Source organism: Aspergillus oryzae, chromosome 5 (assembly GCF_000184455.2).
Source record: "Aspergillus oryzae RIB40 DNA, chromosome 5".
NCBI classification, from domain to species: Eukaryota; Fungi; Ascomycota; class Eurotiomycetes; order Eurotiales; family Aspergillaceae; genus Aspergillus; species Aspergillus oryzae.
Window position 1 is genome coordinate 1125052 of NC_036439.1, and position 23488 is coordinate 1148539.

Here is a 23488-nt window from a genome sequence, read left to right on the forward strand (position 1 = left end):
GTTGCGATAATGGCCAGCTCGGAGAGTCTAAGATGGCCGATATGGATGCGAGGATTAGTGCCTTTATGAAGCGATACTCTTGGGCATTCTGTGCAGGTGTACCCAAGGGGAAGTTGACAGCATACTTTGAAAAGTTCCCTGGAGCTTAGTCTTGTACAATCATGCATAAATTGTACGTGGCCTGTTAAGCCAAATTAGGCTTACCCTCCTCACAACAGCAGGAGGGAATCTCAATTGAAGTCGACGGGAAAAAGCTTGTTTGTTGGTTGTCAAAGGGCAAAAATAGTAGCTTTCTTTGCATCATCCTCAGTCCCTCTCTCTTGTCTTTGTCTTCCTTTTTCGTCTTCTACATTCTTTTAGTGTACCACTGGTTTAGATGGTAGAAGATGTAGCAGATAATCGCTGTGTCATTAATTGGCTCATCAGGCTCTTCAATGATTTAGTATTATAGTAAGAGAGAGACAAGTATATTTTTTGTAGAATGGGTTTATGTGAAGGTTGATTAGGGTAGCTAAGATGCAAACTTCGCTTATAAACAACAATGCAGAATCTAATGGAAAGACACTATAACATAATATTATTGAAGTTGTGGAAGATGTACATATATTCATAGTAAGTCAAAGTAATTGTCGAATCAATTGGTAGGGCAAGCAAACCCATGCTGGTGAAGCTTTCATTAGCTAGTCATCATGCAATCGGAATGGCCTTTGTCGCGATCTGGAATTCAATGAGCCAGAGGTGTACTGCGGTCATAAGAGTCATGATCTCCCATCTTTCTCCCAGGACACCGGTAAGCCCACTACCCACAAACGCAATTCTGAAGCCTTTGGATAGACTCCACGATGCGTTGTGGGCAATGCCAGCCACAATCTCCTTCCCGTCGCTGGAACACCCCATCGCTCGGTGGGAGCGACTCCCGCCTGCCTCGCCCACTGCTTCCGACAGGCGTACTAGCTTCCAACCGGGCGTGTGGCCGGCGAGCTCCTTTATTTCTTTGCCGTGGCTTGAGCGCCACTCAAATTGTTCATAGGAGGCGTCTTTGCCGCTCCCGCCCACCGTGATGGAGAATGTCGGGCTCATGCGTCTTCCTAGCTTGACATCCTCTAGTGGCTCTACAATAGAACTTTCTTGGAGCTCGCCCTGCGATGCAAAGGTCAGCGAGACCGGCTTTGCTCGGAGATATGGGTCACTCTGCAGTGATGCAAGAGGCGGATCCTTATCGGTCGGCCCATCGCGCAGGACCATCGTCTGTATGCTCTTACGGCGCTGAACATCTATCGACATGAAATACAACTCTCCGAAGCCGATGGTCCCAAGTGAAACTCTACCCTGAGTTTCATTGGGATGTAGCCATTCATCGTCGGGGGGAATCTGCTCGTTTCAGCTTGCAGTCTCCTTGAGTTGCTGGTTGATTTATTGAAATGCGGGACTTCATATTCTGGGACCTGCTCTGCAGATGTATTTCCGTATGATGTTCTGAGTAAGGGGGAGGCGCAGAACCCCATATAGCTGGTTCGGATGATGGGATAGTAGTTTTGCTCATTGTGTAGTAGAGTTTTGTAGTTAATTTGAAAAGATAAGTAGGAGAGTCAGCATAAGGGGCTGTTATTGTTTTCATAGAAATTTGATGAACATCTCGTATCTCTTGCCCTAACCGGATTTGGATGGATGTAGCGCCAGTGAGCCTTACGAGGGCCACCGTGGCAGTGCTGCCCAAACTTCCTCCAGTGTCCCTCCAGTTGAAGACGTCTTGGCCATGGATTGAACCCTTTCTGGTTTAGCGCCCACCGCTGATCTATGCGGTATGATTGGTTGAATGGAGGAGTATCCCTTCAGACAAGATTCCAGTGCCAATCTTGAGAGAAGATAGGACGCTTCAGCCCTATCTGATCGAGGCTTTCAAAACTCTCATTCCACAGCCTGGGCTATTCTTATAAAATCTGTGAATCGTTAAATGCGGGACATCATGTCTATATAATACTCCCTTGGGTCCACCTGCGCTCTCTGGTTTATCATATTTCTCCAGCCCTACTTGTGTCCCCATTCAGCACTACTGCTGCTTTGACCCGGTTACGAGAAGAAAACTCTATAACAATGGCTGGTAAGGATTTATGTATTCCCTTGATAATAATTCAGTATCACTAAAAGCGCCCTAGGGGAGGAGAGCATATATATTTACGTACCCAACAAAATCGCTCCTGTTATATTTGCCATAGCATTTGCTGCCTCGTTAGCCCTGCACTTTTGGCAGTGCCTGTGAGTGACTAAAGACCCTAGCTCTGCTTCTGCATATCTGAAATTACTAATGGTCGAATAATAGCCACTACAAATGTTTTAAGCTCATGAGTCTGCACCTCGTGTGCTGCTTGATGTTTGTGATTGGGTTTGCCTTGCGAGAATACGGTGCCTTTCACTATTCATTCAGCAAGCCAGATCTTTATATCTACATCGTTAGCACATGTTTAATCTATATGTCTCCGTTAGTCCACCCTCTATAGCTAAGTGTACCAGGTTCAAGCTAACATACATGGGAAGTCCTCTCCTGGAGCTTGCCAACTACTATGTACTCGGTCGTATCCTTTACTATGTCCCGTATCATTCTCCGATCCACCCTGGTCGAGTCCTGACTACCTTCGGCTTGCTCTCTACCGTCGTGGAGGTCCTGAACGCTCTGGGCGTATCCTATATCGCGAATCCAGAGCTGCCAGAATCCACCATCAAGCTGGGTTATATTCTCATGAAAATATCCCTAATAGTTCAAGTCCTGGTCATTACCTTGTTCTGTTTCTTAGCGGCAATGTTCCAGAGGAGCTGCTACAGATCGGGCATCCGCAGTCGCCGCGTCTCAGCTCCACTGATTACCTTATATATCAGTACCTTCCTTATCTTCGTACGATGCATTTACCGTATCGTCGAGCACTTTGGCGCCTCGAAGATTAGCCCCTCACCATCGAGAGAACTCGAGGGTCTCAGCCCCATTCTACGTCACGAGTGGTTTTTCTATGTGTTCGAGGCAAGCCTCATGCTTGTTAATACTCTCATGTGGAACTGGTGGCACCCTAGAAGATACCTCCCCGAGAGATCTAATATCTACCTTGCGCAAGACGGCGAGACAGAGCTCAAGGGACCCGGTTGGAAGGATCAGCGTCCGTTCTTGGTGACACTTTGTGATCCATTTGGTTGGTTTGATTCGAACAAGAAAAAGGAACGTCCGTTCTGGGAGAATAATGGGTATACGCTAGTCAATAGTGCAGCATGATAGGTTGACGGTATATGTGCTCAGAGTTGACGTTCCTGGTGGCGATTTAGTAGTTTTGTTTTGTTTTTGCTTTTCACGGCTTAGTTCTCGTGTATCGATGTGGTTAAAGATTTGGGCATTTTGTTGTTTGTTCACGATGGGAGTTTTGAATCCAAATTCCGCTGGGGATTTATCAATTTTGTCATTCTCATCGGTCAATTGTTTTCAGCTCAGGCTTCCTAATATGTCCAACATTACCTATAGTGATCATAAGTGCCACCTGGGGAGACGGCTATTGTTGAGCATTGTACTTCACTTCTACAGTGCGCTGCTTATATCTGTCAGCCCTAAAGTACAGCTATCACGAATATAGCTAGTAGGTAGTCTGCCCGCCTAGAGAATTATAGATGCCACCAAGGAGTCTAACTGGAAGCATCGTACATTGGTTGATTAGATGGGAACTACAGCTTCAGATCACAAACCTAGAGTTGCAGCCATATATTCCGATCTCCAGTTTTCAAGCAGACTGCGTGTAGTACCGACTTTGGTCGACATGTCTTTTGTCACACTGGAGATTGGACTGCTGACCGTGAACTTTCTGTAAAATTGCTCCAGAATCGATGTATTGCCTGGAAGCTTGATTTAGTCCACCGTACTTCAGGTTAGTGAGCCTTGACGCGTGGTCCGCTAACTGGTCTCAGACTTGACAACGAAGCCCCAGGCGTAATGCAAGTTTAGTTAATCTAGGTTAATTATCCAATTTTCGGCTTGGTTGTAGTTAGATATAACTGACCGTATGAACCTAGCTATAACCCAGCAGTTAGGTTTAACTGACCAAACCCCAGTCTAGTCAACAATTACACACTTGTCTGAATTAAGCTGAATGAATATACGACCGCAAATTGTCCGCCCACATGCTGCTAGCAAGGCTCCAAGAAGAAAAGAGTTGCCTAATAAAAGTTATCTGATGTTGACGGTTCGCAGGACTTCAAGTCAGATATCATTTCTGATGACCAATCAGGTCACGAATCGGGGATTACCTAAGCAATGTTATTTTTACTTTTGCAGGCGCCCCGCACCTAATTCTGTTTCTTTCCCCAGGCTGAGAATTCTTGATAGATAGCGCCAATAAATGATATTGAAAGGCTGTCACATCTGAATGGCTTCTTAGCGACCAGAATAGGAAGCGGTCAGGACTCAGGACCCATCAAAAATTCTGTAGATCAATCAAGTATTCAATCCAGCTGTTGTGGAGTAGCTGAGCGCCTCGGGAGAGTTTAGTACATCGGAGCTGAAAATTTGACAACAAACCCCTCCATCAATTGACGATTCTTACTTTACATAGTAATGTGGACACAACAGCTAAACTGACATGATGTCATAGCTGAGGCTGGCTGAAAGCCCCGACCTGGTTATTAATAGGCAGTCAATTGTCCACAACCAACCTTTCGCATACTTTTTTCTGACCCCAACCCAATATATCCAATTCTACAACATGGTTGACTCGCAAATCCTCAAAGCCATTCAGAACTCTATCGAGGCCTGGAAGGATCTTGCCGTTCCCTCCATCCAGAAAATCACTGATATCGAATCAAATAAAAAACATTATAATGTAAGCACTACAGCCCAAGATACTGATATTGATCATAGCAACTCACAAACCAATGCTAGGAGGTTTATGAAAACTTAGAGTGGGCTATTAAGACCGTTGCTCACATTGCGGACGATCTTGAGGAGCTGGTTAAGGAGCCGGTAAACAATGAGGATGCGGACCAGATTGTCACAAAGTTGGAAGAGGTGAGAACCATCATAGTATATCTGCTGGTGAGGAAAAACCAAGTGGACTAACCACCGTAATCTTCACTATTAGTTGCTATCCCAGGAGAAACCCTTTTTTGATCATTACAACAAATATAATGATAATGATGTCTTGGAACCATGGGAAACACATATTGAAGGCCACGCGTTGGACCGCAGTTCTTACTCTCCCGGGTGGCTAGACGACCAGTTTTACCCCGAAAACAGTTTTCATAACAATGTGTGGCAGGTAAGTCTACACTGCAGGTTTTCAAGCAACAGGGCTAATTCTGGAATTTGCCTAGCGGGTTGGCCAGCTTGTATATGACAATATGCCTTCCTGTCAGGAGCGCATCCAGGAGGTCGTGAACAACGACGATGTCTACTATGGCTTTTGCTCTTTTAATCCATAATAATTAAGTCATGGAATGCGCCAGACGATCGTGTGAATACCACGCCTGTCATCAATATCACCTCGTTACTAACTACTCTGTTTCTTTGCATCCTACAATTTATGGATACCACCCCAATCTCTGCCACTACAACAGCCCATGCTGAATATGTTTGGGTCTGACCCTGGGTCTTTGCGGAGTGAAAAGATCAGTTGATAAGGGATTTTGAATGTGGAGAATATGGAAGGATTGGCCACAAATGGTCCACTCTATTAGTTTTCTACCCAAGTGCAACTGGCCTGCCATATTGAAATTTAATAGTACTGCTCTCAGTTCAAGAGGGTCTGATCCCCTAAGGGAGTACTGATATAGATTTTATCTTCTACTATTAAGCTGATAGGAGTGGTTAATATGCGACAATCCCTATTGAGCTAAACGTTCTTTAGCCTTACGAAGACTTGGTTTAATATCTCGGCACTTGGCGACGTGACATCCAAGGTTCTTGTGGAGAACATCTGGTTGTGACATAGAAAACTTTCAGGTGAGGCTTGAAAGGCGGCGACATATCCAAAGAATCGTATCTACCAAGTCATGTGATATGACATCAAGTCTTATGCCTGCTCTAACCTATGCTATGCACAAGAAAAGACAAGCCAGGGTTGCTTGTACACTTTGATTGTTGTGGGCCTATGTCCGGACTGCAGCTACACAAAGAAAGTGTGACTGTATATTAACCCGAAGAATGCTGGTCTTCTATCTCAAAGTTTCAACGTGCTGTCTAAAATATGTATTTTGATTGGTGCTGATAGACACGTTCCATTCAACTCAATGTCCTCAGTGAGCCGAATATCAGACGGAAACTCTTTCACTTTTTCTTGCGCTCGTGGTGGGTCATCCGGTGAATATTGACAAAGAAGCCACCGCCAGATCCAGGTATTTAAAACCAGACGAGCGATAGCTGTATGACCGTAAGCCTAAGCGATCCGCGGATATAAGTCCAATGCAAGGCATCCGACTACCTTCACAGCATAAAAAAACCCCCAAGCATCCGCGTAGAGTCACAATTAGCATTCTTCTTTGGCTCCGCGCCCTGCTCTTTCATGATGCACAATCTAATGGTGGCACTTACTCTTCTTTCTGCTCTCGTTGCAGGTGTCTTCAGCTTCGGACCTGAAAAGGGTGGCTTGCAATACGAACGCTTGGTAAGGAATGGCTGCCATATTGAACATCCAACGGTACTAACGATCCTCCTTCAGACCAGGCCCATCCAGCTAACTCAAGACCTCGCGACTTCGCAAACCGTCAATCCAACAGCAGCCAATTCGTGGTGGTCATCATCTTTCGTCCATGCGTCAGATGGCAACGACTACTTGATCATTTCCCACGTCCTTTTGCAAGGCCAGGATGTCTCTACAGCTCTACTGCGTGCCTCTATCCTGGATATCAATGACACAGCATATTACCATCAAGTTAGCTGGATACACAACGGATCTAGTAGGGCGGCGCAGGTGCAGAATGGGCTACCTGGCCTCGCTACGAAATACTTTGGATTTGTGTCTAGCGATCCAGTCAATCCTCTGGACCAGATGCGTATTTGGTGTCTCACTGAGCGCGTTGAGTTTAACCTCACCTTTCAGTTGTCGGCTCCCGTTATCTTGAATGGAGGCACTGGGACATTCCCGTTCGGCAATGAGATCACGTTTGAATGGTCAATGCCTGGTGGAGTTACAGATGGCCATTTTACTGTCAACAGGAAGTTTCTCACTATTGACTCTGCTAGCTCTTCGACCTGGTATGACCGCCAATTCATGTGGCCGATCGTCCCAATGGATGGGCCGGCGAAATCGAACTGGACATGGTTTCAAGTACACTTAGGCCAGAGGACAATGTCTATCTGGGTGTGGGATACCTTTGATGGACAGCGGTCCCAATTCGCCACGGTCAGGGATAAGCCAGGAATCCACCAAGTACTTGCTGTCAGTGAATTCAAACCGTCAAGCCGCCAATGGACTTCATCCTGTTCTAAAGCCACTTATTCTCTTGACTGGGTCGTGGCTCTAGTAGACGGAACCATGATGGAACTATCGAGTGTTCGCAATGACCAGGAGCTATGCGATAAGGAAGGAACTATTGGAACCTATGAAGGATACATTACCGTGTCTGGCACCCGCGGGGAACACCCTATTTCCGGGTACGGGTTGGTTGAGGTAGTTCCAGTGGGTATGATAAAAAGGCCAAGTTAACTCAAAATGTTATAAGGCCCCAGCTGCAACTTCTTCACTGAACAGACTTTTGAAGTTACGTCGGACAGCTCCAATGTAGACAGTTGGGCTGCGAACGAGCCTCACAGTGTTAGATATATGAGTTCCAAACTACATATCTTCAACAGATTAACTTTATTTGATCGATCTATGCCTCGTGAAATTACAGATGTTCAACCAGTAGAAGAGGTAATACCTCCATCAACAACAATCTTCTGCCCGGTGATGTAGCGAGCAGAGTCCGAGAGCAGGAAAGCAGCACAGTTAGCAACGTCGAAGGAGTCACCCATGCGACCCATTGGCACTGCCTTGTTCCTTTTCGCGATGAATCCTTCTAGATCCCCACCTGCGTACTTGTCTGCAAGATAACTGACCAATGGCGTGTGCATCAGCCCTGGCACAACCACGTTAAGCCGAATGTTACGATTAGCGTAGATGACAGCGGTAGCTTTGGTGAACTGGATAACAGCGGACTTGGCGGCGGAGTATGCAACCTGGGGTTTGCCAATATAACGAATTCCGGCAATCGAGGCCACATTAACAATGGCACCACCGCCCTGCTTTTCCATGATCGGGAGGACTTCGTGGCAGGAAAGATAGACAGATTTCAGATTTATATCAGTCTGGGCATCCCTGTGACTTAGAGCATCAGAAACACTGTTTCATATTCCACATCGCTTGCTGTATATACTTACCAGACTTTCTCTGTCATCTCGGCAGGCCCACCTGGCTCTGAGCGGCCAACATTGTTGATCAGGATATCGATACGACCAAACTTCGCGACACACACCTCGACCATGCGCTTCACATCTTCAGAAGATGTAACATTCGCTGTTGTTACCTCACACACGCCGCCCTCGGCCTCAAGACGCTTTTTAGTGTGCAAGGCAGACTCGAGTTGTAGATCGCAACCAAATATTTTGGCACCGTTGCGACTTAACACTCGTGCTGTTGCAGCACCATTTCCCCACATTTGAGGATCGCCCATTTGGCCAATGCCAGTGACGAGGGCAACCTTGCCCTTGAGCTCGGGGAATGTACCAATGTGATCTGTCATGACTTGGTAGATATATTGTTGTAATCAATAGAAATATTGCGGCATATCGACGGATGGGGTGGACATTATATATAAGCATTCTTACAACAAGGGCCAAGGTAATTTAGGTATAATAAGAAAATTTGCAAACAGATATATGCCATAAATCACTCCTGTGGCAGGTAAAAGTCCGTCTTCTCCGCCAGCTGGTGGTTCCCAAATGTGTCGGAATTTCTGGCAAAATTCCGCGGAAAGGATAATTCGGTCACCACCTCGACTCAACGTATTGCTAGGTGACTACAATATACGAGGCATGATTCCGTGGATATAAAAACAATATTGTAAAAGATCAAGCGGCAGATCGATTGAATGGTGAGGATTATATGTTCACCGTTCGCAACTGTTATTTTACAATGGTTATTTTGGAGGTAAAACACTACCCAGGTTGACAAAGTGAAAATTTCAGCGAGGATATCGTCTTCACCGGAGCAGATCGCTTTTTAAAGGTCACCGGAAGCGTCAAGGTAGCGTGCACAAGGCACAAGGTCCTAGTCAAGGTCGAAGCTTCCTGGGCTTGCAGATACACTTCAGCAACCAACGACAGAAACGTTATGAACAGATAAAGGCAATATTTTAATAATAGTTACAAATAATCATTCGAATGAAGGAATTATATTCTTAATATATTCTATGTTATTTCCACAACGTTTTCCTTGTATAGGAGGATTATCGAGTTTGGGTCAGTTATGCTTTGCCAGAAGATCCGAAAAGGTCCATAACGCGCTGGACAGACTTGGTGTAAATGTCGACAGCCTGGACCTTAAGCACTGTCAACTCTAATTTGCCAGCATTCTCGGCGACGAACTTTGTATAATCATCGCGCACTGTTCGATTGACGTTGATCTTCGAAACCCCACAGTCAATTGCCTTGAGGAACAGTTCATTCTCAACTGGATGTGTTCCGTGCAGCACAAGTGGCTGCTCGACAGTCTTCGCAATCTTCCTGAGACTAGTAAATATAAACTTAGGGTTAGAGCAAATCCACAAAATGCTGGCCAGGCCGACTTACAGAGTTAAGTCCCACGACCTTTCAGCGCCCCCGTCTCCGTAGCCTCCATAAACGTTGCCGAAGCTTGGAGCAAGGAAGTCGGCACCAGTCGCTTCCATAAACCGTTTAGCATCCTCGGGTTTTGTAAAGATGGTCCCTAGGTCCACGTTGGGCAGGCCATCCTCGCCGCCCTCTATCCGCCCCATCTCTACCTCAATAGAAATTCCCAGCTCGTGTGCCCGCTTGATATTCCGTGCACAGATTGCAACATTCTCCGCCTCTTCCATAGCGGAACCGTCAATCATGATAGAATCGAAAGGGAGAGTCAGGGCTAATTCCACGTCCTCGGGCTTGATGCAATGGTCAAGATGCACTGCAATGGGGACCGAGGCGGCATGGGCAGAGTTGACTACATAATGGACAAACTCGGGGCCTTGGAAATGCAGGGTCCAGGGGAAAAGCTGAATAATAGCCGTTGATCCTTTGGCCTCTGCAGCACGAATAACAGCCATCACACCGTCACCATTGTAGCTGTGGAGGGTTCGAATGGATCAGCTAGGTGGATCTCAATCTAGCGCTATCTTGCAAGAACATGGCATGCATACCAGTTGTACGCACCAACGGCATATTTGCCCTCCTTCGCTGCATGTAGAATGCAATGAGTACGGTTGCTTGCAATTGATGGATTGACCATAGTGTCAGGTCGTGTATCAGGAGAAAGCTCGAGACAGAAAACAAATTGGAGGTCTAACCTGAATAAATTAGGGATTGAATGCTGGCCATTGATGCGATGCAACATAAATAGCCTCTACGGCTTTAAACCAGGACGTATTACCCCAGGTCTATGGCAGCTTTGTAGTTCCTCCCATGCGTTGCACGGAAAATCTCGAGCGGAACGGAAATCGAACCGGAAATTGGACGGTTCTTCGGCCCACGCACAGACAGTGGGGATGGTTAAGTGAGGAGAACATGGATAGATAACACCAGAATTACATATCCACCACCCGTCGAGTCGATATATATACGTATTTTACGAAGACTTATCCGACTAACAGACAAAAGTCCCAATACCAGTATAGCGATGACGACGTTGCCTTGAATATCACCACCATTCTATTTAGCTTAATATATTCGGTGAGACACTCTGCCTCGACGTTCTCTACAACACTGGGTTTTGGTCTCTACATCTAAAGCCCGTCTCCTGGGAATTGTAGTAACATGTTATGACTTGGGAGCCATTGTTTAGTCGCAATGGCTCTAGCGCTATTCTTTGCTTGTTCGTAAACAAATAGGCACTGTGCCTACAATGTCCATCAATACTATCAGTATCAAGGATAGCAGTTAGAAGTATAGGATCATGTCCAATTACACAAATATAAAAAGGAACTTTCAATTAGCTTAAAGGAGAGCAGAAATATAGTTTTATGTACAAAAAGATCTGCATTATTGCTCATACATTGGAAATCAAAACTTATTAAAGAAGAAAGTTGCCATTGGTTTTGGCAAGCTGCTCATCGTAATACGGTTGGAATGCCAGCCAGCCCTTCTCGGGACCGCCCACCTGAAGTGCTGCGTAAGCAGCCTCATCATCATCGATAATAATTTTCTTATAACCTGCTGCAGATGCTGCATCCGCTAATAACTGGGCATGACACGTCTTGTCGAGACTCATGTACCAGAATGCTGCCTCGTCAACACTCTGACCCACGGTCAGTAAACCATGGTTCTGGAGAATAGCAGCTTTGCCCTGACCCAGAGCCTTGGCTATGCGCTGTCCCTCTTCTCGATCTAGGACGACACCCCTAAAATCCCGGTATACACCGTGGCTCTTGTAGAAGCGGAGAGCATCCTGTGTTATCATATCGAGCTCCCGACCAAAAGCCGCGAATGCCTTTCCAGCAACGCTGTGGGCGTGGCAAGCTGCATGGACGTCGGGCCGAGCCTTATGGATCTCGGAGTGGATAGCAAATGCTGGGGCATTGATGGGCTCGTCGCCTTCAACCACTAAGCCATCCTCATCTACCAAGATCAGATCAGACACTTTGATCAGGGAGAAGTGAGCTGAAAGGGGATTAATCCCTGGACGGTTCGTTAGTAATTATGTCGAGAAGCCGTTCATTACAACATATAGTAGTGGCTTACAGAAATGGTCGGTAAGAATTGGGTCTCGAACAGAAATATGCCCCGCGACGCCTTCATCGAAGCCACGGTCTGCAAAGACTCGGAAGGCTGCTGCTAAGTGCTGCTTGCGGTATAATCGCTCTTCTTCAAGTGTATCAAACTTGGGATAGCTTCTGATTTTCAGATCCCTGCCATCCTTAGTCTTCCCAAGCACTTGCAGCTGGGGTGGGGTTGCACGTTTGCTATCGGGAGTGGCGCAGGGGGTCTTCTGTTGGATAGGGTCATTTCCAACCACCGACGGCGCCATGGTGAAGGATCTTATGGGTAGTTGATTCTAAAGAAGATGGACAAATTGAATAGTATTTGATTAACAGGCTACAGCTAGGATGATCAAACAAGAATGTCTAGACCGGAGAACCTCTCCATGTGTATTGATTTTTATAAAGTCTGGGGTAAACGCAGGCTGAGACCCCGCACTCTAGTCTAAGCAGCCCACTTGAGCAGCTATTACACTACACCCTCGGCGATCGTTGTAAACCATGCCGAGCATTTCCAACGCCGAAATAAATTCTCCACGGAATTTGGAGAAGCTGCGGGGTCGAGGGCTTTTCCGCGCACGTGCCATGCCTCTGCACTGTGTAGAATACGTAGACGTCAACACCTTTTCCGAAGCGAGTAATCTCAACAGCCAAGTCCCCACCTTTTCCGTTTCCTGTCCAGATTATCCAGATATATATTCACACCCACTCTACTATCTACAGATATGGCAGGTGGCGCAGAATCCCCTAGGAGCGGAATTCTGCCCAACCGGGCGCAGAAGCCCCCCAAAAAGTATGTGACTCGTGCGTGCGATGAATGCAAGAGGAGAAAATGTAAATGCGACGGGTTAGAGGTACTGAGGCTTTTCACAAACACATCAGCGATGCATGCTAACACCCTTTGCAGCCCTGCTATCGTTGCGTATCTATGGGACTCGGTACGTTCCGTGTGCATAAGCAATTAATTGCATAGGTGCTGTGGGTGGGAACGCTAAGATTTGCCAATCCCCAACGGGTAGACTGTGCATATCAAAGCTCATATAATCGTGTTCAAAAGCGAAAAAGGCATGTCAGTATTCCCGTTACTCGAATATTCCATTATCATCTGTTTGGCTTTGCCAACGCCTTTTCTTGAGTAGGAAAGGAGTGCGTCTCCCAGAGAAAGACAGCAGCCGGTACGCACCAATGGAGCGCGTCCGCAGGGAACACAAGGACAACAACAACCAGAGGATGACGATAAAGGTATGCTTTGTTTAGTTCATGAGGTCCTTCACTCATTGATCTTTCTTGCTCATTCGGCCGGACAGGGGATGCGAGTACACACACATTCCTCAGTCGGGTATACAGTCATCTTAAATCTATGGGCCATTCCTTACCACGAAATATGTCCCGCCCGGCAGAAGAGGTTCTTAGCGAACATCCGTTGAAAACATCTCTTATTCCCCTGGACCGTGGTCTGGCAGAGGAGTACATTGATTGTTTTCATAGTCACTCATGTGCGACGTATCGCTATATTCCTCGAAGTCAGAGCAATGAATTTCTCGGGAAGCTCTACTCCGAGGATGAAAGCTTCCTGCAGGATGATGCCAGTATGGCGGTTATCTTCTTGATCCTCGCCGTTGGGTGAACCATATTCAACCCATGTTTGGGCTATCATAAAAGCTGATTGATGTACCCAGGTGCATTTGGTACCCTTCTTTGCACAGTCGCGACATTTTCGAGTATAAGACTAAAGCGTAATGCTCTCTTCTTGGTTTATTCTGTCTAACAGTGCTAATTCTCACAAAGCTCGCGGCTCTACGAGGCCGCACAATCAAGGCTGGAGAAGACAGCATCCATGTTCCCTCCCTCGATTCTGGTGATGCAAGCACACTGCCTTAAAGTAAGTGTATAACAATGTGCCACAAAGTCTGGTCAGGAGTACTAACAGCACATAGTGTCAATTTCTGCTAGCAGTCAACATTTTTAACTGTGCTTGGCTAGCAGTAGGGACTGCTGTGCGTCTTGGTCAGATAGTCGGTTTCCATAAAGCCAAAGCCACAGGCTCCAATGGTCTAGAGGAGTTTACCCGCAGGGGTATGTTTTGGTCATTGTATACTATGGACCGGTAAGCCGTTCCCAAGAGCTTCCAAGCATATATAGGTTGACAGAAGTATTGAGATACCTCTCTGCCGCTCTTGGGCGTCCCATGATGATAAACGACGACGACATCACGATACCGTACCCAGAGGCTGCGGTGTCATCCTCGCCTGGTATAGACGATCCTCATGAAGCCAAGACCGTCCCTGGAATCGTCGCACACATAAAGTCAGCACACCCCTACTATTATATTAGATTAATGCGGCTTATATTAGTCTCAATATACAGGCTTGCTCAGATCACAACACAAGTGCTTAGGAAGCTCTATGGCTCTAAGAAGCACGACAAGGTCGCCCGAGATGAGTCGACTTCCCAAATTGAAGCACAGCTCAGCAAGTGGTTAGATGAAAGACCAAGATTCTTGAACCCGGAAGAACAATTAGGCCAGAATGAGAGCGAAGTCTTTTATGATGTCCCCTGGATATTCAAAAGGTATTCAAAAGGTCTCTGGTGTCCTGGGCAACTTCTTAATAATTCCCCATAGACAACAACGCACTATCCGTGCTGCCTTCTATTTCACATCAATGCAGCTCTACCGAGGGCACTTGTTGGACGAGTTCCTTCAAGCAAATTTTCACGATCGGCTCTCCTTAACCCCAGCACCACCGGTACAGAAATGTATACATGCCGCATTACAAATGGCGTTGTTCGCCGCAGATATCAAAGAGGATGTTACATACAACTCAGTATTTTGGGTATACCATCTCCATTTGTCTTGGTTATTAATTCTGTTCTTGGATTGATATTTGAGTAACTAATTCGACTATCTGCCAAGACAACGTCTTACTTTACCTTCTGCGCTATCTCAATCTTGACCGTGTATCTCACCTTATACCCCGAGATTGAAAACCGTGCCGTTATTGAAAATGTCCTGGAACGGGCGATAGAGGGCCATCGGAAGCTCGACAACAGCATGAATAAACATACTCAAATGTTACTTGAAGTAAGTTTTTCATGGCTCGTAAATATGACCAGACCGTGCTCTTCCATTGGCTATTGACAATATCATTTGTGTTGCTTGTGAAGGATACAAGGGCTATTGCGCAGCGGGCATTCAGATCATCCAGGACCAGGCTTAGCACTTCGGGTGCCAATGATAGGACGATCACCATCCCCAGTAATGTCAATGCATCCGTCACCGCAGAACACCAAAATACGCCATCAGGCTCTCTCTACCCACAGGTGGAACCACGTGAAGAATGGGAGGATGCCCAAGGCGTAATGGACAACATTGAAGAAGCCCCGGCTCCCGATCTGGTAAGCCTTTTCTCATTAATCATTTCACAGCGGACGCTAAATGAGGCTTCTGAGCAGGGTGAACTTGCAGACATCGTCAATGGCGATGACTTAGATTTCATCATGAATATTGGCTTTGATGCCTCACCATTTAATCATGTCGACCCACTGCAATTCTTCGTGGCCGATAAGCTTACAAAGCCTGGACCGCAGGCGTGAGTTTTGTATTACTGGCTAAAGTTCTTCATACATAGTTTCAATAGTAGTCACTAAGTAATACGCAGTGGTTTTATATAAATTGCCTTCACACGTTACAGCAAGTTTCAATGCTGCAATCCTATTAGATGATTCGACCTTCTAGAATACAGCAATTGCATTTGGAGGGCTGGCCACGCCACCGGGCACCTTGAGTGGCACACTTGAGAGAAAGAAGGTATATCTCCCGGTTGCCCTACAATGTTGGGACAGCCGCTCGAGGTCAAACAGCTCTCCAATCGGACAGCCCCAGCCGGCAAGTACCCATTCGTGTAGGTTGTACCGAGGATCCGCATGAGGACCGCGAATCGGTGCTCGCTCGAAGCTAGGCGCATCCCCGGCCACTGCTCCAAACTGGTACTTCCAGAGCCATCGTAGCATATTCTCGGTTGCCTCCACCCCAATGAAATCCGGAGACGGTCGCTGTGCGAGGTTTATTCTTTCTTGCTCATTCAATTCATTGTACGCTGCGGTGAATCCACTGCGAATGAGTAAGATATCCCCTGGGTGAATCTCGATTTGGAAATCCTTAACCATGGCTTCGAGACTTTCGACCGTGATTGGGGTCGATGATAGAGGCTGGATCTCAAGGTTCTTGGTAGTCGCCCACTGAGCGTAGTCAAGGAGCACGCCACGACCAGTTATTCCTCCTGCTTCCACAACAGCTAATAATTGTGAAGGTTAGTGTGTTGTGTCAGGTAAATGTGTGGCCTTCTGTACAATAACTTACTGTGTAGACCAATTATATCAGAAGATTCTATTTGCTCTTGCGTTACATTGTTATAGAACCGACGAGACTTTTGATGCGCTGTGACCACCGATCAGTAATTGAATACAGTTGAGCGAATAAAATCATTCTTACCATAGTGCCTAAAACCATCCCACTGACTGGAACCTTGTGTATTGAAAGTCAAGATGTCGTCGTTAATGCAATTCGGGCTCCTATGCACAATCTCTTGCTGAAAGCCTTTTCTGCCGAAACTCGGATGTGACGGCTTACTTAAAGGCCAGTCGAGCGATATGCGTACGCCAGTCTGGATCTCCTTTGCTGCACGAACAATAGTGTCCGGTGTGATTAAGTTCAATGTGCCCAGTTCATCCTGATCTCCGAATCTGCCCCAAGCATTTCCTGGTGGCCCTTCTGGGGCCAATGGGAGATCTTCGAAAGCAGGCGTCATTGCTCGTAAATCGACCAAACGAGGTAATCCCTAGTGGAAGAGAGTGGAAGAACAGGGGATTTAGCGGATTCTTTATATTAAAAGATATCCGTCGGAAATGTTATTTTCCGGAATTCAAGTGCCTTTCCCCGGAAATGTCGGCGGACTTAGGAAAATCTTTCTTTTCCGCACGCCTTTTCCGCCAGTGATTTCTGAAGAACATGGCTATCAGTCATGATCTAGGGCTTAGCATACAGTGACCCCTAGACAAGCTTTTTTATGTCTCCATAGAGCGGGAATTACCCCATGGGGTGACTGCGCCAGCGGCGGAGTATACGCGTCCAGGGCTTCTCACTGTAGAGACTTTGAGCGCTTAAAGAGGCGCTCATGACCTAAATGTTCTGGGTTGAAGCGTGAAAAAAGCTTTTGTATCGCTTTCTTTGGGTTATAATACCTTTCCAGGAACAATATGAATGAAGAAGATCCTCAATTTCCGTCCCGACTCTCCAAAGACATCCAAACATGGCACGAAGAGTCAATCAGTCCCCAATACCTTACCCATGAGGAACGAATCATTGAGAAGCGTCTGGTTTGTCGAATGGATCTTCATATCTTGCCACTGGTGATACTGGTCTATCTGATGAACTATATGGATAGGTAGGGATGGCATTCTTGCCTCATCCTATGCATAGTAGACATTGACTGGGAGGTGAAACAGAAACAACTATGTCTCAGCAAGGCTTCAAGGCCTCGAGACCGACCTCAGTCTTAGAGGGGACCAGTACGAAATTGGTCTTTCAGTTATGTATATCAGCTACATTCTTGCTCAAGTTTCCTCGAACCTCTTGTTGAACTATTTCGGCCGCCCCTCCCTCTATCTCGGTTTCTTCGTTCTCAGCTGGGGTCTGGTCGCAACTTTGACTTCCCAATGCACCAACTTCGGGGTAATAGTTGCCTGTCGATTTATGCTTGGCCTTGTCAAAGCACCATTTATGGCTGGGTTCTATTCTATCTGTCAAAGTGGTACAAAAAGGATGAACTAAATCTGCGAATGGCCATCTTCTATTCTGGCTCCTTGATATCTGGAGCTTTTGGTAACCAGATTGCCGCGGGTATCCTCAATGGACTATCGGGAAAGCGAGGGTTAGCCGCGTGGCAATGGCTCTATGTAATTGAGGGCTCTATCACGATGTTTTTTGGAATTATTGTGTTATTCTTTTTGCCAGAATTTCCTCAGACATGTCGTCTTCTAACCGAAGGGGAAAAGTCAGTGGCCAATCGACAGATGGCTCTTGATGCAGCAGATGCGGACGTCGGTGAAGCGAGCGCGATGTCCCAGCTCAAGGGCCTCAAGTTGGCGGTCACCGACATCAAGACCTGGATCCTGGCTTTTACCTATATGGCCATTACCGGTGCCGCCGACTTTCAAAGCTTTTTCCCTACATTGACGGCTACCATAGGTTACAGTCATATTATCTCTTTGCTACTGGTAGCACCTCCCTATATCTTCATGACCTTCTGGAGCTACGTGCATGGAGCTTTGCCTGACCGGTTGGAGAGCGATTCTGGTAGAGTCATCCCCCGTCGCATAATACAAGCCTAATGATCAAAACTGTTTCTAACCAATTTATATGAGATAAGGTTTTTTATGTACCCGATCCCCCTCACAATCGCCGGCTTCATAATCTTTGTGGCAGTGGATGGATTCGGTCCCAAATATTTCTCATTCTTCCTTGTCATTTTTGTCTTCGCCATGAACAGTACACTGTTCACCTGGATTGCGACCTCAATCCCTCGACCTCCTGCTAAAAGGGCCCCGGCTATTGCAATCATTAATGGTTTGGGAAACTCAGCTTCGATCTGGACACCCTCAACATATTCTTCCAGCGAAGCACCGTATTACCGGACGGCATTTGGCATAAGTGCCGGCATCAAATTATTGCCGCAGGACAAGCATTGTGGCTGCGGTTTCTTTTGGTCCGCGAGAACAAGTTGTTGGCAAGATTTAAAAATGGGAATGCAGTATTGCCTGAGCCTGAACTGGACAAACTGCGCCAACTAGCCATTGTTGAAGGCGTTGATATTGACACTGCAAGACAGCTCCGAAGGGGATTCCGATATGCGATTTACAAATTTTCTTGGTAGTAAATTGTTGCTAGGTGCCTCAAGGCACTGATTGGGCCCTTCATATATGAACTTTCAATAGCTTTATACATGTGTAAAGTATCTACTCGACGAGGTATTTCCCGTGTCATTGAAGCGCTGATCGTTCCAGTACCATATCCTTAGACATGATCTACGTAGCGAAAGCAATTCCCAATGCACGAGTCATGGTTTCAAGTAACATTAATGACATCTTTTAGCTCGCCTAGGTATTAAATTCTCAACAGAAAGGTGGTTTCACCGACAGTAGGACTTTGAATTCCTGCCGATAGTATGACAGGCATACAAGAATCACGAACCAGAAGAGGCGAGTCTCATGAACAGGACAAAGATTCATTGGGTATTGAGCGTTACTAAACTCGAGCCCTTAAGCAACAAGTCTTCCGGTCTGCGGATCAATCTTCTGGCGCCCCTTGAATTCAACTTTCAGAGATTTGGTACCACCACGAATCAAATTCTGCGCCCAATCAGGGGCTCCTCGCTGTGTAGTCTGTCAGCAGTCGTGACAATTTCTTGCCCATGAAGGAACGACTTACCAAGCCTGCAAGAAGACTAAAGATACCCGGGAGGAAAATAGTCCGGCTAAGTCCACTGTCAAGTGTGTCCACGATGGCGTCCACGACCGTATCAACATGCAAAAGCGGCATGAAGAAGTGGGACTGGTTGGTCTCTCCTCTGAACAAGGGCGTCTTGGTAAAGCTCAGCACTGCAAGTGAAGTACGGACTTTGAGCGCATTCTGAGCTCGCAGCTCTTGACCAAGACACTACGAGAATCAGTTAAACAATCGGGATGAAAGCAGACACTTGAGATATACCTCGTGGAACGCAATCAAACCAGCTTTCGACGCGGCATAATCCGCAATGCCTGGCGGTGGAATATAAGCACTCATCGACGCAACATTGACAATGTGGCCGTGATTCTGCCGGACCATAGATGGAAGGAATTCTTTTGAGAGTAGGAAAGGTGCCAGAAGGTTGGTCTTCAGGGTTATGATGTTGTCACTGTAGGAGCCCTCGACCACTGTCTGGCCACGAGATAGACCAGCATTGTTGACTACAACTATCAGCCAAAGAATCAAACATTGGTTTTTATTTGTGTTCCTTCACTGACCAAGAACTGTTGGATGGCCGATTTCTGATTTGATCTTCTCACAAATGGCTGCGATCTCTTTCTCATCGCTGAGATCGCACCTGTAATATATGATGCGGTCATTTCCTTAAACTTGTATTAGCAGAAATCAGGCTTTTTGAAGGTTTCTACTCACCAGGCTCATAGCTCAAGGGGATAATATCCAAAACGACAACCCGAGCCCCCATAGTCGCGAGACGCTGCGCAACTCCACCACCAATGCCGCCACTCCCTCCAGTCACGACGACGAGCTCTTTCTTCCAATCCCAACTATCATCTATGACCCAATTGTTCCGGCTTTTGGCACTTAACCAATCGTTAAGCCACAGGAGGACACTTGTGCCTGCGATCAGTTGAGCGGGTTTGTCATATTGCGCACAAGCGCTTGACTTAACGAAGTAAAGGCATGTCAAAGTGAAAATCGGATGGAGAATCGTCTTCCGTAGAATCTTGACGATGGGGTCAATATAAAGGCCTTCGCGGGGAAGCATCATAGTCATACTCAAGAGTTGGAGGCGAACAGAACTCAATTGGCAGGAGAAGAATCTAGCCATACCTCTTATACATGACTAGAGTCCGCGGACGCGAAATAGTAGATAGAACTTTCCTCCCTTCTCTAGACTTTCCAGGCCCGGAAGCTACCCGACTGTGACATTATAGGATACAGGCGGAACGTTCCGGCCGGGTAGATTCTACACAGTATCCCCAATGGTTCTGAGATCGAATTTATTCGATTGCCGATTACCCGAGGTTGGGCTCAATGCATGGCGTGTTGAAGTCGATCGTCCAAATGTTGTACCCTTTCAATCTGTCGGTACGAATGTCAACGTCTGTTATTGATAGCTCCAGTAATGGCTGTGAACTCTTGGTACTGACACACAGAGATTTATCTACTAGGCTCAAACATGAAGTACATTTCTATTGTTGCCCTGAGTACCTGGTCGTGACCAAATCTCTTGATAGACAGAAAGACCTCTAGTGTTTCGAGTTGAGGCACCTGCTTACTTGAATACACATAACTTACGCATTGCAAAATAGATAAATGTATAAAGGAAAAGTAGATTGGAGATTTCTTGACTATACAGAAAGTTCTACAATGTACACTGCTCTGTTGAACAACGGGTAGTAACTGTGCGATGCCAGGCTCGTCTACTTGTTCTGCAGTTTGGATAGCGCTGCGGTGCAATAACTCCTGACATCTTCAAGAGAGACGTTTCGAGTATCACAAACTTATATAGCCCCCAGAATTCCAATGCAGAAAAGGGCCAATAGCAGGACTCGGGACGACGAACGTTTTGCCGGCTTCAAAGCTTTCTATTAACAATCAGTATGGGCATGTTGGTCAGACGGCATGCAGCTTGGTTGTCGAACCTTGATAGTCCAGTCAGACCATGTGGGAAATAGACTTCTCCACCAATAGTGGCCTTGAGTCCATGGATAAGACATGGAGTTCCATTTCTGGTCGTTGAGATACCACTATACGTACTTCTTAGCTAAAATACAGCAAACGGCAGTGACTGGACATACTTACCGACACACAGCCAGCGTTCCAAACACGTTTACTCAGTGCGTCCTGTACCCAGTACGCGTAATCATGCTCAGCTTTGGCAGTGACCTCAACAGAGGAGGCATCACCATCCAGAACTGGCTTGAGGATACGGAGGGCATAGTTTATAGAGCTGATTGAAATGATTAGTAAAGCGAAGGGTAGAAGAGATGGAATGGACAGGCAACCGACTTCTCTGCAGCCATCATGGCGGACGTGTGACCGGTCGCGGCGTTAGGGCCAAGGAGTATGAAGAAGTTTGGGAATCCATTCAGTGCAGAGCAATTGTAGGCCGCAGGACCTCCGTATCTGCCCCAGTGTTTAGAGACGGTCTCGCCGTTCCGCCCAACAACATCCATGTACGGAATAAATTTATTGGTTTGGAAACCTGTAGCGAGGACGATCACGTCAGCTGGGATGAAGCCTTTGTCGGTCTCTATTCCTTCTTCAGTTATTCTTTCGGTCTTCGCGTCCGTCAGAAGGACATTGTCCTGGTGTAGTGATTCAAGGTAGCCAGGGTCGAAGATTCGCCTCTAAGAGTCCAATGAGTACTGATCATTTCTCCTACAACTCATTTCACAAAGAAGGGATGGCCGCAGACATACCTTGCATCCAACATCAAAGTCTGGTATAAGCAGATCATGGTATTTACGCGGGCTCGCTTCCCGCATGTACTTCTCGACTTGTTTCCGTCTCTTCTCCCGCAGTCTAGCTGCACCCTTGGTCATCGGAAACAGGCGAAAATCATTCTCTGCAACCAGAAATATGTGGAGTCTGTGGAGTCTCATGGCAAGTGGGACATAACGGAAGATCCACTGTAGCACCTTGGGATAGGTAAAGTTGGGGGCTGGGAATATCCAGTGCTTTGTACGGACAATCTGCGTGAGAGACTTCACTTGTCCGCTGTTGGCGAGAGCTGGCACAATTTGTGCAGCAGTACCTGAAGGCCTGTCAGAAAAACTCTCGAGTACCTCAGATTGCAATTACATACACCCATTTCCAATCACCACAACATTCTTTCCATTGAGATCGACGCTGTGATCCCACCGTGCTGAATGGAATATGCTGCCTCGGAAATCCGACGCACCAGGTATCTCACATGGGCGCGGCTCGACCAGTTGACCCGTAGCTGCAAAGAGAATCTGCCATTCGTGGGTATACTCGCGTCCCGTCTTCAACTCCCGCAAGTAAAGAAGCCAGCGGTTTGCATCCTCTCTCCAAACAGTGCGGACAACTTCCGTCTCGAAGGACATTTTCGGGAGGAGGTTATAGGTATCCACCACATCATCGATATACTCTTTGATCTCTTTGTTTGAAGGCATAAGCTTTGTCCAGTTGGGGTTTGGGGCAAAGGAAAAACTGTAAAGAGCACTCGGCACATCGCAGCCGCATCCTACGAGTATGTTAGTTTGAATGCTGAAGTGAGAGAGTGCAGATCCTCGGTCACCTGGATAACTGTTGATGTACCACGTTCCGCCACTTGTGGGATGTCGCTCGAAGAACTGAATGTCCTCCAGCCCATACCATCTCTGCAGCGTCGCGCCCAGTGCCACAGCTGATAACCCGGCGCCAACACAGGCTATCTGGCTGTAGGTGGGAACGTCGGTAGACTTGGAAGCCATTTCAGACAGCGATGAGAATTGAATGATGAAGATCTTGTTCCTTCTAATCCAGACGGCATTTTTGACTTAAGTATGAGACATCACTAGTCGTTCTTGAATATCAAAGCAAACTATGTCGGATTCATTCCGTGCCGACGGATGCACCCGAAGCGAGGCACGACATGTGCATGATCACAAGAACTTCCGGGCTCGCTATGTAACTTTCGGCTTGGTGGACTAGATTCGTGGGGCTGATATTGTGGGCTGGGACAGGCCCAAGGGGCAAAGGGTGGACAAGGCTAAATAGCTAAATCTGAGATATCCAAGCCAC

At 46.8% G+C, this 23488-nt stretch overlaps 13 protein-coding genes across 13 annotated transcripts; 7 read left to right on the forward strand and 6 right to left on the reverse strand.

Moving 5' to 3' along the window:
- Positions 1-687: 687 nt before the first annotated feature.
- On the reverse strand, positions 688-1284 carry AO090701000467 (uncharacterized protein; the record flags this gene model as incomplete). The annotated part of the gene is made up of 1 exon (XM_001823258.3): positions 688-1284. The coding sequence occupies one exon, from the start codon at positions 1282-1284 to the stop codon at positions 688-690; it is 597 nt and encodes a 198-aa protein (XP_001823310.1).
- Positions 1285-1797: 513 nt separating this feature from the next.
- On the forward strand, positions 1798-3259 carry AO090701000466 (putative RTA1 domain protein; the record flags this gene model as incomplete). Its single annotated transcript, XM_023237299.1, has 4 exons — positions 1798-1802; positions 2027-2101; positions 2321-2479; positions 2512-3259. The coding sequence occupies 4 exons, from the start codon at positions 1798-1800 to the stop codon at positions 3257-3259; spliced, it is 987 nt and encodes a 328-aa protein (XP_023092151.1).
- A 1474-nt stretch (positions 3260-4733) lies between these two features.
- AO090701000465 (uncharacterized protein) lies at positions 4734-5323 on the forward strand (the record flags this gene model as incomplete). Its single annotated transcript, XM_023237300.1, is given in 4 exon segments — positions 4734-4850; positions 4910-5035; positions 5121-5285; positions 5303-5323. 4 exon segments carry the CDS (start codon positions 4734-4736, stop codon positions 5321-5323), a joined length of 429 nt encoding a protein of 142 aa, XP_023092150.1.
- A 1207-nt stretch (positions 5324-6530) lies between these two features.
- On the forward strand, positions 6531-7723 carry AO090701000464 (uncharacterized protein; the record flags this gene model as incomplete). Its single annotated transcript, XM_023237301.1, has 2 exons — positions 6531-7647; positions 7716-7723. 2 exons carry the CDS (start codon positions 6531-6533, stop codon positions 7721-7723), a joined length of 1125 nt encoding a protein of 374 aa, XP_023092149.1.
- A 138-nt stretch (positions 7724-7861) lies between these two features.
- On the reverse strand, positions 7862-8745 carry AO090701000463 (SDR family NAD(P)-dependent oxidoreductase; the record flags this gene model as incomplete). Its single annotated transcript, XM_001823254.1, has 2 exons — positions 7862-8321; positions 8384-8745. 2 exons carry the CDS (start codon positions 8743-8745, stop codon positions 7862-7864), a joined length of 822 nt encoding a protein of 273 aa, XP_001823306.1.
- A 723-nt stretch (positions 8746-9468) lies between these two features.
- Positions 9469-10466, reverse strand: AO090701000462 (class II fructose-bisphosphate aldolase; the record flags this gene model as incomplete). The annotated part of the gene is made up of 3 exons (XM_001823253.1): positions 9469-9733; positions 9794-10303; positions 10378-10466. The coding sequence occupies 3 exons, from the start codon at positions 10464-10466 to the stop codon at positions 9469-9471; spliced, it is 864 nt and encodes a 287-aa protein (XP_001823305.1).
- A 780-nt stretch (positions 10467-11246) lies between these two features.
- On the reverse strand, positions 11247-12200 carry AO090701000461 (class II aldolase/adducin family protein; the record flags this gene model as incomplete). The annotated part of the gene is made up of 2 exons (XM_001823252.1): positions 11247-11851; positions 11915-12200. The coding sequence occupies 2 exons, from the start codon at positions 12198-12200 to the stop codon at positions 11247-11249; spliced, it is 891 nt and encodes a 296-aa protein (XP_001823304.1).
- A 1115-nt stretch (positions 12201-13315) lies between these two features.
- On the forward strand, positions 13316-13793 carry AO090701000460 (uncharacterized protein; the record flags this gene model as incomplete). Its single annotated transcript, XM_023237302.1, has 3 exons — positions 13316-13554; positions 13611-13667; positions 13703-13793. The coding sequence occupies 3 exons, from the start codon at positions 13316-13318 to the stop codon at positions 13791-13793; spliced, it is 387 nt and encodes a 128-aa protein (XP_023092148.1).
- A 476-nt stretch (positions 13794-14269) lies between these two features.
- Positions 14270-14813, forward strand: AO090701000459 (fungal specific transcription factor domain-containing protein; the record flags this gene model as incomplete). Its single annotated transcript, XM_001823250.3, has 2 exons — positions 14270-14502; positions 14555-14813. The coding sequence occupies 2 exons, from the start codon at positions 14270-14272 to the stop codon at positions 14811-14813; spliced, it is 492 nt and encodes a 163-aa protein (XP_001823302.3).
- Positions 14814-15024: 211 nt separating this feature from the next.
- AO090701000458 (uncharacterized protein) lies at positions 15025-15603 on the forward strand (the record flags this gene model as incomplete). Its single annotated transcript, XM_023237303.1, has 2 exons — positions 15025-15521; positions 15591-15603. The coding sequence occupies 2 exons, from the start codon at positions 15025-15027 to the stop codon at positions 15601-15603; spliced, it is 510 nt and encodes a 169-aa protein (XP_023092147.1).
- Positions 15604-15663: 60 nt separating this feature from the next.
- AO090701000457 (uncharacterized protein) lies at positions 15664-16739 on the reverse strand (the record flags this gene model as incomplete). Its single annotated transcript, XM_023237304.1, has 3 exons — positions 15664-16226; positions 16292-16369; positions 16424-16739. 3 exons carry the CDS (start codon positions 16737-16739, stop codon positions 15664-15666), a joined length of 957 nt encoding a protein of 318 aa, XP_023092146.1.
- Positions 16740-17187: 448 nt separating this feature from the next.
- On the forward strand, positions 17188-18863 carry AO090701000456 (uncharacterized protein; the record flags this gene model as incomplete). The annotated part of the gene is made up of 5 exons (XM_023237306.1): positions 17188-17375; positions 17437-17695; positions 17740-18291; positions 18355-18640; positions 18667-18863. 5 exons carry the CDS (start codon positions 17188-17190, stop codon positions 18861-18863), a joined length of 1482 nt encoding a protein of 493 aa, XP_023092145.1.
- Positions 18864-19248: 385 nt separating this feature from the next.
- Positions 19249-23178, reverse strand: AO090701000455 (NAD(P)/FAD-dependent oxidoreductase; the record flags this gene model as incomplete). The annotated part of the gene is made up of 7 exons (XM_023237307.1): positions 19249-19269; positions 19418-19645; positions 21382-21486; positions 21542-21689; positions 21749-22089; positions 22162-22496; positions 22548-23178. The coding sequence occupies 7 exons, from the start codon at positions 23176-23178 to the stop codon at positions 19249-19251; spliced, it is 1809 nt and encodes a 602-aa protein (XP_023092144.1).
- Between the last annotated feature and the right edge of the window lie 310 nt (positions 23179-23488).